The 15,206-nt window shown below is 41.7% G+C and overlaps 1 protein-coding gene across 1 annotated transcript; it reads left to right on the top strand.

Annotated features, from left to right (window-relative positions):
* The first annotated feature begins 965 nt into the window (after positions 1-965).
* On the top strand, positions 966-13,892 carry slc17a6b (solute carrier family 17 member 6b). Its single transcript, XM_040204979.2, has 13 exons — positions 966-1,532; positions 1,671-1,831; positions 3,229-3,484; positions 4,387-4,505; positions 5,970-6,084; positions 7,258-7,345; positions 7,463-7,549; positions 7,993-8,135; positions 8,306-8,455; positions 9,164-9,296; positions 9,631-9,741; positions 10,602-10,729; positions 11,363-13,892. Exons 2-13 carry the CDS (start codon positions 1,758-1,760, stop codon positions 11,702-11,704), a joined length of 1,746 nt encoding a protein of 581 aa, XP_040060913.1. The 5' UTR covers positions 966-1,532; positions 1,671-1,757; the 3' UTR covers positions 11,705-13,892.
* Positions 13,893-15,206: the final 1,314 nt, after the last annotated feature.

The following is a 15,206-nucleotide window of genomic DNA, read 5'->3' as shown; positions in this document are numbered from 1 at the left end:
GAAAAAAAGAGCTTAAACTGTAAAACCAACGTGTTGTGTGAAATCACAATACTTTGTAGTTCCACTACTGGACACAAGATGTCTTCAGAAGCACTCTCAGTATTACCAAGACAACACCTGTGCAAGTACCATCTTTGAACAAGATTGGCTTCCAAATTAGTGATTTGATGTCACAAAACCAACTCATGATTGTAAGTGTTCAACTGATATTTAAGGTGAGAGGACACAAATGTACTTCCTCCAGGAGGCAGACGTGGTGGTTTCCAGTTTATCTGCTTCACAGAGGTCACTATGCACAGTGAAGCTCGAAAATACCACAGAGGCGGCAATACACAAAAACAAGTTTTAAATGTAAATTTACTTTACTAAAAACAAAATGATGTAATATACAATATCATTTTGCAAGGTGCTTCATGTACTTGTGTAGAAGAGCAATATTCTGTGTACATTTGACCACTAGATGGTGTCCAATACCAACAAATCATACGAAAGACACAGCTTGTGTGGCTTTCTCTTTTGTCTTCTAATCGCAGATCTTAGCTCTTTGAATTTTTTTATTTTTTATTATTATCATTAGTATTTCTGTTGTACTTTCTGTATAATTCGTATTGTTGAATTTCTAATCATTCTTTCCCTTCGTATTTCTTATTATTATGCTAAACTACTAATACTTATTTTTTCTGCATTGAGAAAAGTATCAGATCTTTGAAATCTCATAAAATGTATATACATTAAAAAATGTTTCAAAAATTGTGTGCATGCTTTAGTGCGAAGATGTGGTTGTCAGGGGAATGAAAATAGGATTAAATTATTGATGGATCCCTACATTGAGCAGAGGAGCTTGTTGTGGGGGAAATCCACTCCTGCTCATTTGGTTTCCATAGCACCGCCCTCCAGAGAGTTGCAGCTTACATAAATGGGGTTGACTGTCCTTGTTGTTTTGAATAGATATAGGCACATATGAGCATAAAAATGCCAAAGGAAGATTAATATATAGAGTTAAAGCCTATTAAATGTTATTATATGCAGCGACAAGCGAAACACGAACTAAACATTTCTTCGTCTCCCTCTCGGTGTTTTTTCTCAAATGTCTGATATGAACCAAGTCATACATATATATTAATTCTTTATCATGTTATATGTTGATCCTGGGCTTGATGTGTGCTGAGCAACTGGCCAGATGTTGAGCGCGGAACTGCTGTCGCTGACCTCGGTGCTGAACACGACGTCAGATGAACCTGCGCGCATCACAGGAGACACGATCCAGCCTCACTCCCTCTTTGATTTATAGAAGCTTCCCCGACCACCTCTGCTTTCTAAACTTTGAACGCTTTTATTTTTCCGTTCATTCATTCTCTCTCTATATATCTCTCTTACTCGCACTCTCTATTTTTGATTCCGGAAAAATCCACAGCCGATCGATCCCACGGCGCTGACAGTTTCACTCATTTTTGTGTTCCGTCGTGATGGCACTCGGCGTGGCTACTGTGCGCCAGGCAGGAGCTGGTATGGTGGCGGATGAAGGCGCAAAGGTCGTTTGATTCCTCCTCTATTTATGTTTTATTTTTGCTTCGGCGATCGCTTTCGTTGTGAAAATTAGACTCGTCTTTTTGATAGTCACCTCCCTGGACTCCTGCTTATCACAACTTCGCTTGTGGGTTTCCTTGTAGCCGCTGCAGTTGGCCATCCTGCGCCGTAACATGACGGTTAAGATTTAAAATACAAGTGAGAAACAGGCCTATACGTAGAAATCGGACATGGAGTCAGTAAAGACGAGAGCCGCGGCGGGGGTGAAGGACTTTGCGGGGAAGACCCTGGGTCAAATGTACAGGTAAGGACAGACCTTTTAAAAAAAATCTTGATTGGCATGGAGCAATTTCCTGTTGCGGTGTGATTATATGCGTGCTTGTTCTTTTAACCAAACACGAGTCAGGGTGATAAGTTGGTGTGCAGGTCACCCAAAACTGTTTTACAACTTACAGGGATCTCTGGTCACGCCTCTAGACTCTGGACGTGAGAGGAAAATTATGCAGTCATGTGCATGTGTATGCTTGTGTGTGTGGGTGTGTATGAGCGCGTGTACTTAGATGCCACTGAATGGGAGCGTGCACGCAGCCAGTTCGTCCTGGTGCAGGGGCCCTGTAGGTGTATCTCACAAGCAGACAGGTTATACATGACGCGCAGGTAACGCGCACATTTTTGAAGATTCATTAATAATTTATAATCCATTTTATTTACCATCCGTTAAATGCATTGTGATAAACCTGCAGCCCGTGTCTCGAATTAATAGAAAGGGAAACAACGAGGGGAATTTCAACCAATAGGACGTAAATGGTGTTTCTTTAATACATTTTACTCGTTTTTGCATAGCTTATGGTTTATCATGGTCATATATCTTTTTTCTTTATAATCTGAGGTTGAAATACAATAAAATAAACATGCAAATGAATTGATGTGCTGCAGTTATGCTTTCAATAACCCTTTAGAAAAGCTCAGTTTTTCTATATGTTTCCAAGGCCTTTGATTTCATATATATCGTATCGACTTCATCGATTTGCATTTTTTCGATTCCTTTCCATTAATTATTTATGTTGCTTTTCATGGGCTTGCAGATACACGCATTTTCGTTTTTAGGTTTTCATCATGTGACCAGTAGAAGTGACGTCCACTGAGACGCAAGGGGGGGGGCTTTGAGGAATGCCCACAGAGGTGTGTGTCTGGTGACTGGAGCTGCTGCTCTGTCCCGTGAATGCTAATGAGTGTGAAAGTGAGCGGGCTGCTGCAATGCGGTACAGTCAGGGACGTGTTCGCCTGGTCTCAGCTCTGCAGGCCCAGCCGCTTTTATTTCCCTTTTTGTTCTATTTTCTTATGTCCAAATACAGAATCCATGTTTTGCTTTTGATACGTTGCTGCCTTTTGAGTCCTCTGACTTGAAGCTGTAAGGCTGTAGTGTGGCAGAATAAAATACCACAAGGAGGCCCGTCCATTCGTGCAGCCAATGTATATTGTTTATGCTGGAATTTTCCTCACTCATGTGAAAAATAAAGAATCTCAGATGGGCACACCAACCACCCAACTGCCCACTCCAAAATCAAATATTCTCACAGTTGGAGATAGAAATGGGCCTCCTCAGATATGTGTCCCATCACAGGAGAAATCGTTTTAGGGGGATGCATCATCTCGTTCGATCAGGGGACACTGACCAGTGTCCTCACCTGGCTGTTGCAGAGTGATGGAGAGGAAACAGAAAACCGGGGAGGTGATCGAGCTGACGGAGGATGGGCGGCCCCGCGAGGCCGCGGAGAAGAAACCCCCGCTGTGCGACTGCAGCTGCTTCGGTCTGCCCCGCCGCTACATCATCGCCATCATGAGCGGCCTGGGCTTCTGCATCTCCTTCGGTATCCGGTGTAACCTAGGCGTGGCCATAGTGGGCATGGTCAACAACAGCACCATCCACCAGAACGGCAAGATCGTCATCACGGAGGTGTGGCAACGGCGGCGATCACGCCTGACGCACATGGCGACGTAGCCCGCGTGCCTCCAGACACGAGACACCCGGCTCTTATTTAATCAAGGAACCAAGGGACAGGAAAAAAGGAGATACGGAATAAGAAAGAATATTCAGCGGTAGAATCACACAAATAGCGCCCAATAATCATTAATTGGCTGATGAGCGTGTGCACAATCTAAGTGGGTATTTGTGTTTAACGAAAACCTTTTAATGGCTTGAGATATTCGGCCTCAATCACTAATTTTCCATGAGGATGCTGCCATCGTTTTAAAATGTCAGCTAGCTCTAATAGCAAGGATGACATGCTGTATATGTATAATATATATTTTCTGGGAACGTATTCTCAAATGTATACTATGGACAGACCAAATAATGGAAACTTATATTAATTGATTTTCTAAACACACATTGGTCGAAAGCATATATTTGCATACAAAGTAAAAAAGTTAAAATACACAAATCTTTAGAAATATGTGTCGATTACTGTATTTGCAACAGCCATTCATCTATATATTTACAATGCATACAATGTCACATTACATTTGTATTTGTTTGCGTTTAAGCCTCATAACTGAATCATAGCCTACATCTGACAAAAAGGTACTTCCACATAGATTCTTATTAGTTTTTCTCTCACAGCGCAGGATGCATATATGATTGTGATGCAGACCGTAATTTATTCTCGTCGAAATAAACCGTTGCAGGCGGGTTAAATGGGTTAAACGTGTTAATCGGGCCTTGGTCTATTCAGTCAATTACCCTTTTTATTTATTTGGTTTTTTTTATTCATTGCCTACAATTGTTCAACAAAACCCAACATCAGTATTGTTTACTTTTCCCTGCTATTGTTTTTTTTTCATATTACCCCCCCCCAGAAAGCCAAGTTCAACTGGGATCCACAAACGGTGGGACTCATTCACGGATCGTTTTTCTGGGGCTACATCGTTACACAGATCCCGGGGGGATACATATGCTCAAGGCTGGCAGCAAACAGGTAGGCCCGTCCATTGTCTCATTTTTTTTCTGGAATAAGCAAGGAACGGAATTAAAATCGCGGGGACTGGAATAAATCCAGACCAATGCAAACAAAAAAAAAAACAGCTAAGGCCAGACAGGAAAAAATGGCGTCTTGCCTGAAATGTGAATTGGTTTAAGAATTCACAGCTACAGGCTGCGGCTCGCCACATAGAGGCTCTGAAGTGAAGCAGAGCTGCAGGGAGGCACCGGGCTGGCCGGCCTGCAGCTCTCGGTGTCAGGGCTTTCTGCCACCTGTTAATGAGCCCCCTTGGGGCGGTCGGGTCTAATATGTCGCTCACTCTTCGGGGAATGGAGACCAGACGCTGTCTTGTCGCCAAAGGCTTTAATTCGCGCTGGCGATGCAGCATCACAGTTATTACAAACACTACAGGCTATAATGTTTCATGGGAAGATGCACGATTTTAGCAATTTAATATTGATGTGCACAATCTTGCAAATTGGTAACAGCACCGTGAAGGCGAATGGTTCTATTAGCATGCTTAATCTCGAGCACGATATAATTACGACCGTTTAAACCTGTTCATTAAAAAAAAACAAATAATAGCCGTTTATTGACAAACACTAATTCTGAAAAAACGGGTAAAAGAAATGGACCTTCATATTAATGTGGCCTGTCGCTTGTCTTTTTATATTCTTATTCCTATGCACCCTTATGGGTGTCGGTTTCTCCTCCTGTTGATTGACACGAGGATGTAATCGAATCAATTGCTCTCGTGCCCAACAGTAGTCTGAACGGGATTAGGATTTGCCCCTCCTAATCCCTCCCCCCCCCCCCGCCCCCCATAGTGCAAATGAGAGGGGCCGCGAAACGTGACAAAAATGTGAAATAGCTTTGAGTTTATCGTGTGGCCTTCTACAGACCAACACACATCCTCATCTTGACAATTAAAAGAGTCGTTCGCAAATGGCGTTGGCAGCTTTGTCAGTTAAAATTTAAAATGTTTTTCCATTTTTATGAGAAACATATCTTGAAGCGGCAGACCGAAGTGAAAACGGTTGCTAGGCGACATGAGCGCATCGGCCGCGTGACTGTAAAACGGGGCGTTGCGCCTTGAAATATTTATTTCTTTCTGTGTCAGAGGAGCGCGCGCCCTCAGAGGCGAGGCGATAGCCAACACCGAGTCCTGTTAAATAATCACGCCTTTAGTTTTTTACATACGAAAGATATTTCTGCCTCCACAATAAGATGAAACACAAAGAGAATCTTAATATCCTCGTGTATAATATGTATATTGATAGTTTGCCGTGTTTTTTTATTTGTATAAATGATGATGTGATAGTTGCGCTAATACCTTTCTTGAAAAAAAGATAAAGGAATATTTAATGTGATATTTCAAAGCCTTGTCAAATATTTGTCAATGCAATTCGTTCAGTTCAACATTATAATGTGAAATGCTGAAATACATCTTATAATTTCCAGGGTATTTGGTGCAGCCATTGTGCTGACCTCAATACTCAACATGTTCATTCCCTCGGCTGCCCGCGTCCACTATGGGTGTGTCATCTTTATCAGGATATTACAAGGGCTGGTGGAGGTAAGAGCGTGTTCCCATTTATTACCACATTCAAAACATTTCTGCCCTTTCATGGATTCAAAAATAAAAATCAGCCCCGAAAAAATTCTCCCGTTCATGGAAAATATTGAGGTGATAGAGGTAGAATTTCTATTGAATTGCTTCAATGCTACTGCAGGAGAAAGTGCAGGAAAGACTGTGGCGTGCAGCGGATATTCAACCAGAGGAAACGTGAGCGCTGTATCGATCTAGCCCACTACGCAGAGGGTTTGTGGGACAGTCCCGTTTTCTGATTGGCTGTCACACTTTGTATGGTGGTAACACAGCAAATGCTGCTGATGCAAAGGAAAACGCTGACAAACAAAAGCATATCTGTCCTCCGGCTTCGAATAGTGAAATACAAGACACGGATATCTGGCTGCTGTGTAGTTGATGTTGATGCAATGTAGCAAAAACACAGAAAGATGATACTACCTTTGTGAAGTATAGAGCTATGAATATGTATGGTTGATTAAAACAGATATTGGGGTCATCTTTTAGGACACTAAAGGTAGTTGAAGGGTAACTTATATATTTTAACAATTCTGGGGAGAATGAATAAAAACATAATATTAAAACAGGCCGCTCAGAAAGTGCAGATTATATTTAAAGTCAGCACAGTTTGTTTAGATTAGTGTCAAATGAACCTTTAATAGCTGCAGGGCCGCTTCACTCCATGAACAGCTCATCATGTCCACTGTAGCAATTTGTTCATGTTAATTACAAAGGTGAATGTTAATTTATTATAGTCATCAGAATCTGTTGATAGATGTTCAGATGTAAAAACGATTTGCTTCTTAGATTGTTGATAATTCACAAACTCAAATAATCCAGAAATTCAATTTCTGTGAAATATAGCAATGCCCTTATAATGTTTGAATGATTAGATTTCTGTTTCAATAAGGCCTTCAGACCATTTACCAATGGATCCATCAAAAATAAATTCAAACCCATTCCTGTTCATGTTTACTGTAAATGCCTGTATATTTATTTGAACCATGAATCAAACGGCCAAAAAATGTCTGACATTGATTATTGACCACTCTCACAAATGTAACGTCTGCATCTGGAGTGCTGACATGACGTGCTGACATGAGCTGAAGAACATGGCATGTTTTTTTTACCATGAACTACACAGTCTGTCTCTGTGTTTAGGGAGTGACCTACCCGGCTTGTCACGGTATCTGGAGTAAGTGGGCTCCTCCGCTGGAGAGGAGTCGACTGGCCACCCTCTCTTTCTGTGGTAAGTACTCACTGCTCGAGTTTTCCTATTGGCATGGACACATGGAGTAAAAACATGCAGCGTTACCACTGCAGTGGTGAAGAAGCCTGACTTGTCCCTCGTCTCGCTGTTTGTCAGGCTCTTATGCTGGAGCTGTGATAGCAATGCCTCTAGCAGGGATCCTGGTTCAGTATTCAGGCTGGTCCTCTGTGTTCTACATCTACGGTAAGATGGATGTGTGTGTGTGTTGTTGAAAAAGTGAATATGAGATGAGGTCATATGCATTCATGAATACAATAAGGCAAATATATATATATATATATATATATATATATATGTGGAACGTGTACGGGTAATACAGTATTTTTCAGCTGGTTGAAACCTTCAGAGTTCGACACTCGGTGAAAGTCAAATGGATTTGTCCAGACGGACTGCGTATTGATTTCCTGCTCCCCAATGTGTGTGTCAATAGACCCCCCCCCCCCCCCCCCCCCTTCCTCGATGTTTCTCACTGGATAGAGTTGGCTCTCCTGTCTGGGTTTTATTCTCTCAGGCGTTCTGCAAAGATCAGACTACCAACCTCAATCTGTGTGCACCTCCAGCTGAGGTCTAAGTTGGTTGCATGCTTTGTCGGTAATGAAAGCTCCTTCTCTACTTGTGGTGTGCAGGATGCTTTGGCATGCTTTGGTATGTGTTCTGGATCCTCGTGTCTTATGAGAGCCCAGCTGAACATCCCACCATCACCGATGAGGAGCGCTGCTACATAGAGGAGAGCATCGGAGAGAGCGCCAAGCTGTCGGGTCCTGCCGAGGTAACAACCCTGGACAATGAACACAATTCATCCACCCGGCTGTCGTTGCTCTCAACACTTTTTTTTAGCACAGGGTATTTGAAGCACCCAGTTCCATCACCTTTGGCCTTCAGTCAGGGAGACGCAAACATATTGAGGAAAATCTAACCCTTTGTAATAATCTATTGCAGAAATTCAAGACCCCCTGGAAGAAGTTCTTCACCTCTATGCCCGTCTATGCAATCATTGTGGCAAACTTCTGCAGGAGCTGGACGTTTTACCTTCTGCTCATCAGCCAGCCTGCGTATTTTGAGGAGGTCTTTGGCTTTGAAATAAGCAAGGTGAGCTCACAGTACAAGACAGTGGACAGTGGCACACGTGCAGCATGTATTGAGTGAGCATGATTGATAAATGATTGATTCAAATGCACTGGAAATAGTCCCTCAACACCATTGCCAAATGTTCTGGAGATGAGCATGTGACACTTTGCTCGTGGAATGATTCATTATCAGAATCAATGTCAGCACGTGGTGGCCTGTGGCCCCATGTAATGAACGGGCACATTACATAACTTTGGTTCATCAAGGTTAAAAAGAGAGTAACTAACTGTGATCACAAACGACTTGACGCTAACGTTGTTTACAGGTCGTATTATACTGCAATAGAATAAAAAAAGATGTCCCCTCTAGACTTGACTCTCAAGCCCCCCAAAAGGTGTATTCTACATCGTAACATAAAATGGTCACGATGAAACAAATAACATTCAAAGTTAAAGTTTGGGTGAAACATTGCTAGATATTTTTAATTAAGATATCAATTAAGTAATCAACAACAAGTATTACTATAGTTCCCTCAAAACCGAGACAATAAAGGAAAAAAGTGTTCATGGCAATAATCACATAGCAAAAAACAATGTTCTGTTTTACAATTTGGGACCATATTTCTCTCTCAGTCTCTCGTGTGAGGTGGACATGTTTGGTAGGTCAATGATTTATCACCTAAAAAAGGCGTCATGAACGTATCCAGCTGCCTGAATTCTGTGGTCGCAGGTCGGCATGCTGTCCGCGCTGCCACATTTGGTGATGACCATCATCGTGCCCATCGGCGGCCAGCTGGCCGACTACCTACGCAGCAGAAACATCCTGACGACAACCACTGTCAGGAAAATCATGAACTGTGGAGGTGAGAAGTCTGAACTGAGGATGAAATATCATTTTTCCACACCTGCCTGCTCAGCTAGAAGGTGTGACTTCATGGTGTTGGATCCATACTGCTCTTATATTTGTTGCTCTTCACTGCCAGAGAGATGCTTGAGTTTACATTTCTTTCTGCTCAATACTCAGTTGACTCGCTGATTGCGCATTGATTTCATATGCGTCACATGGGTAATTGAATGCGGCCCATGTATCATGGTTAATTCAATTGGCACCGCGGTGCCCAACAGCCCTTCGGCTTTGTGTGTTTCTGTTGTGTGTGTGTCTGTGTGTGTGTGTGACCTGCTGTCTCTCTCTGTCAGGATTTGGCATGGAGGCCACATTGCTGCTGGTAGTGGGGTATTCCCACAGCAAAGGAGTGGCCATTTCCTTCTTGGTACTGGCAGTGGGCTTCAGTGGATTTGCTATATCAGGTGAGTACAAGTCCACTTTGTGCTCGATCAGATTGTAAATCAGATACAATTTAGTCTCTGACGTACGACGTAGAAATACGCCAGTGGTTTTGCAGGTCTAATTTGTGTAGCTTTCACAAATCAGCCTTGAAACCACATTTGAAGTGAATAAAAGAATACCTTGCATAATAACTTATCTTTGGTATTACTGTAAAGTTGAGGTTTTTGTGAAATTCAGAATAATTCTAATATTATTATTATTATTTTCCGTCCGAGCATCGAATAGAAGAGTAACACTCTCTCGGATGTCAGTGGTAGATCTTCTCAACTATTTGCAAGAAAGTGAAAAAGCATTTTCTTCTGAAATATTCCGATGACATTCATAACCACTAATTAGCACATACATCCAGTCAAACTGGCAACCTGGCAACACATTTGAAAAGACTTTTCAGCATTCTTCAGCTACTCATTCCAAAGATATTTTCATATTGATGCGCAGGCCTGTGACAAGATGAGTGTATTGCCTGTTCTCAAGCTTTCTCCTGGAGTGTTTAATAATTCAGTGCTAGCTAGCCGTCTCTGGGGATTTGCCAGGGAGGGTGTGAGGAAAATCACGAGGACACTTTCTCATTAAGCCAGTTTCTCTGGAGGGGGAGGATGATATGTGGACTGTTGCCTATTTCTGCAACAGTATCGTCGCCATTTGAACTAATCAAATTTATCTGCATCTGTGTCCAGCTCTGGGTTTGATACTCACTGTGATACCGGTTTACCTAAATAGGCATTCTTTCCCGGTTGTCTGTCTGTGTCATAATTCAAAAGGTAAAATGTGTCAACAATATTTCAGATTAATGTGATGCTTTTTTTTTTTGCTGCAACAGGCTTCAATGTCAATCACCTGGACATCGCTCCACGCTACGCCAGTATCCTAATGGGAATCTCCAATGGTGTGGGTACCCTGTCTGGGATGGTGTGCCCAATAATCGTTGGTACTATGACAAAGAACAAGGTAACATCTTCTGCATTCAGGCTCCAACAAGAACACACAAAGATTGACTTGTTTTATCATTGCAATAAATATTGAAGGTGTTAAAGACTTAAATAAATCATTAACACTTAAAGTCCCCAAGTTTAGCATATATAGCAGTACGTACAGTGAACATTTAATTCATTGAATGTGACAAACTTAAATGCAGCTGTAAGCAGGTATACGTGTTCATCAATGTATTCATCAATATGTGTGACTCTGGGACACATACGTATAGTACACAAGCAACGTTATTAAATTGAGTTCAAGATAAAGTGACGGATAAGATCGATTAATAGGCCTGATGTTTTACTTGACTCAGAGCCCCACTTCCCTATATTGACCGTTGATTGGTAGCACGTTGTGCATGTATGTGCATGTTGAAAAAAGTATGTGAATGTTGAAACGGGGGTAAAATATCGACACTCAAAGACTCAATGTGTCATTTATGGCTGCACCACAGTATTCAATGGTACTAATGCAGTTCAACAAAACCACCACAGACAAATAGAAGTTAATCTTGCATTTGTTTGGGACAATTTCCCCTGCACATGTACACACATTGGAGAGATAGTGACAACCTGCAACAAGGTTTGTGTTTGCTTCCCCCTCCAGACTAGAGAAGAGTGGCAGTCTGTGTTCCTGATTGCCTCCATGGTGCATTACGGAGGCGTGATCTTCTATGGAATCTTCGCTTCGGGAGAAAAACAGCCGTGGGCCGACCCAGAACTGACCAGCGACGAGAAGTGTGGCTTCATAGACGAGGACGAGCTGGCGGAAGAGACGGGCGACATCACGCAGGGTTACGGGGCCTTCGGAGGTCAGGCGAAGTCGTACGGTGCCACCACGCAGGTGAACGGGGGCTGGGCTTCAGGCTGGGAGAAGACGGAGGAGTACGTCCAGGAAGAAGCTCAAGCGGGGGGCTACGGATACAGGCAGGACGAGGGATACTCCTAGACCCGAACTCCCACGTCCACCGACACACGAGTAGAGTTATTTTCCTGAGTGTGTGTCAGTTTAGTCAAAAAAGAATAAACAAATGAGTAAGTAAAACCTAAATCCGTTGTTGTATCATTTGCACACATTCAGAAAGAATATAAATACGTAAAAAGCTATCAACTTAAATGTAAAGATTGTGTAAACACAATTCAAAGATATTGGATTAATAGAGGTGTAATACATATCAAATTGGCAGTTTGTAAATGTATTATTATGCATATTGGTAATAGATATATTCATTTGGAGTGCAATTGTGTAAATGTGAACGTTTTCATCCCATCAGCCGAGGCTTTGTGACCACGCTGAAGCCAGTAGGGTCACATAGGAGCTGTTCATCAAAGTGCCGACCACATATTTATCAATTTAACTGTGACAGTACAACGTCCTACAAGCCAGCCATTACATTGTATTGATATGTCAATCCACAGTGTGGAGAACAGAAAACTAGACCCTCTGTTGATATAGATTTGACTGTATCTCTCCCACTCAGAGTGTCCTTTAATGCACAATATGATGATTATTGTTTTCTTATCACCGGCTTCTGTGTGTGTAAAAGTTCTTAACATGTAAGTGAGCTTGTGTAGAGACTCGAGTGGCATAATGACTTGTGATGATCGTTTGGTTACACTTTCATGTAAAAAAAAGGAATATGTTTGCAACATGTGATCCACTTCGGGACTCGGTATCAGATAAGCGTTTTGATTTGAGTGAACCCGACCTGTTAAATCTCTGCACTGCGGTGCAGGAGTAAAGCCATTGTCATTATTATACTCCCTGTAACGGTCAGTCTAGTTGCACCAGTGCATTGTTGAGTGATTTGATTTAAGTGAAACATATATGGCAGAGATAAAGATATAGAGTAAAGATGTATAATATTACATTTATATGTGCAAACAAATAAAGGGTTTGTGCAATGAGTTTGGAAAAGTACAGATGAATCAAAAAGTCAACAAAACTTATAATGTTTAATGAGATGACAAAAATGAATGAAAAAGTATGTGAAATATATTTGTATGATCACATGGATAGAGAATAATTTTAATGTTAAAATCAAGAATTTATCAAGGATATCAGATATTATGAGAAAAGAAAAGTCTGGCAATGAGAAGTGTTTCTGGCTGCTGACTAGAAAGAACAAGCAAACGCAGTACAGAATCTCTCTTGTCCTCATTCTGCGCGTACAATGACAAAGTCTGACGGGGGGACAGTTTTGTTTAATTTGTCTGTGGAGACGCGACACAATGTAGATGTGTGTGGATGTGTATTTATGCATGAAACAAAGTGCATTTTGTGGTGTGTCCGTTTCTTTTGCTTTCAAACTTATTTCTATTTGTCTCAGAAACTGTTACTGATGCTTCAATTTCGTTGCACAATCAACCAAAGGGGAGGAGAAGACCTGGGTTTTAGCTGGAAGTCAAATATTTTTCAAAGGAGTACGGACCATCAGCAGTGAGGCTGCAGCGTTTGGACCCCACAGAGTGCAGGCGGCACCGAAACATTACTCAGTGTACGAAGCAATAAATCCATAGTAACAGTTCTGGTCCAAACGTCATGAACAGTCATTATGTATGTTTTTTATGCCTTTGTTTAAGAGTCGTGTTTTTTTGTGATCACAAATGTAGAAAAAACAATGAATAAAAACAGAGAAAAAACTAAAAAACTAAAATATATGTATGAAAAATATAGTAATAGAGTCCAACACAAACGTCTTTGCCAACAAGGAAGAGTTTGTGCCCGGGCTGCTCACCAGATGAGAATGATAAAAAGAGCTCTGCCTGAGAGGCGGACGCTCTTCTTCATGTTTCTGTCTCTGTTTTCAGTGTGTGCTGTGATTCACCCCCCCAATCCAATGTTCCTCATATGGTGGCTGGACACTTGCGTCCTACTTAACCATGTGCACCACCCCTCTCCAGCTGTTCAACCCTGATTCTATTCTCACAATATTCATCCACATTAAGGATGAAGGCGATTGTACATTTTCAAAAATGAGAAATGTGCAACCAAAAGTAGTTAAAAGTTTCCTGTTTCTGTGCCTCTGAAGTTACAGTGTGATTCTATGCCTTCTGTTGCTGTGTAAATTGAGAGATTTGTTGGTGTCGAAATGAAATACTCTATATCATTTTTGATAAAAAAAAAAAAACAAGCATATAAGTGTGTTGTGTTTGTGTTGGACACAGTAGAAGAACTTTTCATTCAGCAATTTCTTAGCTTGAACATTGCCTCACATTCCACAACGTATTCACAATAAAAACAATGCAAGTTATTGCAAAAACTGATGCACAATAACTGAAAAATACAACTGCTCCCACAATATTTATTGATGCTCTTACTATCTTAAAAGAGACATAAATGGGTATTAGGGCAGTGAGAACGTGCCTCCTTGTGAGCTGCAGCGTCTCAGGGATTTGATGTTTGGAAACGGCTCGGTGAGGATTTCAGGCAGGCAGATTTAGACAGAAACTACGGCCTTTGCCTGTAGTTACTTGTTGGTAATCAGCTGAATAATTGTTGCTGAACAATAATTATTGGTGAAAAGTCCAAAGAAGTCAACCATGAAACTGAAAAGTGTGGATATAACTGAACCACTTCAACTTGCATTATCACATGAATGTGTTGTTTCTCATCACCGATTTCTGTACTATAGTTTAGAGCACATTAAGATAGTGTTGCCCCGCATTGCCTGGTAAACATCACAGATAAATCAGAGTACTGTGCCACCTCTATGGAGGATGTTTCAATGATATTAATGAGAACTGAGTGCCAAAGCAACTTCCTGAAGTCAGAATATTAAAAAAACAGAAGCTACAGAATGATCAAATTGTGTATCAGGTAGAATCAGGTAGAGGACAAAGATGCAGAATGGGAACGAATAAACACAACCGAGGCAAACACTGTGACAATTACATGTACTGTGACAAGACAGAGAATCACACCGCACCATGAACCGTCACTCACTGCAGCACACAGTAACATTCATGTAGTGGTGTTGAAAGAACTTCAGAGGGTGAAACACCGTCAGTCGTGTTCCCAGTAGAGGAGCTGCTCCTCCAAGGCCACAGGAAGAGCTCAGTTAATGGCTGCCCGCCTTCCACGTCGGGGAAATCAATAGGCTCGGTCCCCAGTGTTCTGCTGCGCCTATCGACTGTTCTAACCTCTTAATGCAGCCGAGAGGGAGGAGGAGCACTTATCCAGCCGTTCGGAGGTGTTATTTTGATTTAGGTGCTGATCCCCACCTCAGCCGACAAAGCGTCAGCACAGTTCTACCAGACCATCATCGGTGGAGATACTGTACGAGAAAGCAAAGCAGCACACCTGAGACCGGAGATACATCGTCTCATGTTAACTTTAGATTAATGGGTGCTCCACTGACGTCAAATGCATTGATGTAACCTACATATAAACGTTAAAAGTCACTAGAATAATCTTTAATTAAATCAAAAACGACCATAGATATAAAAAT

This window comes from Gasterosteus aculeatus, chromosome 12 (genome assembly GCF_964276395.1).
Source record: "Gasterosteus aculeatus chromosome 12, fGasAcu3.hap1.1, whole genome shotgun sequence".
Lineage (NCBI taxonomy): Eukaryota > Metazoa > Chordata > Actinopteri > Perciformes > Gasterosteidae > Gasterosteus > Gasterosteus aculeatus.
Note: the sequence above shows the minus strand (reverse complement) of the source record. Positions and strands in the feature narration are given on the sequence as shown.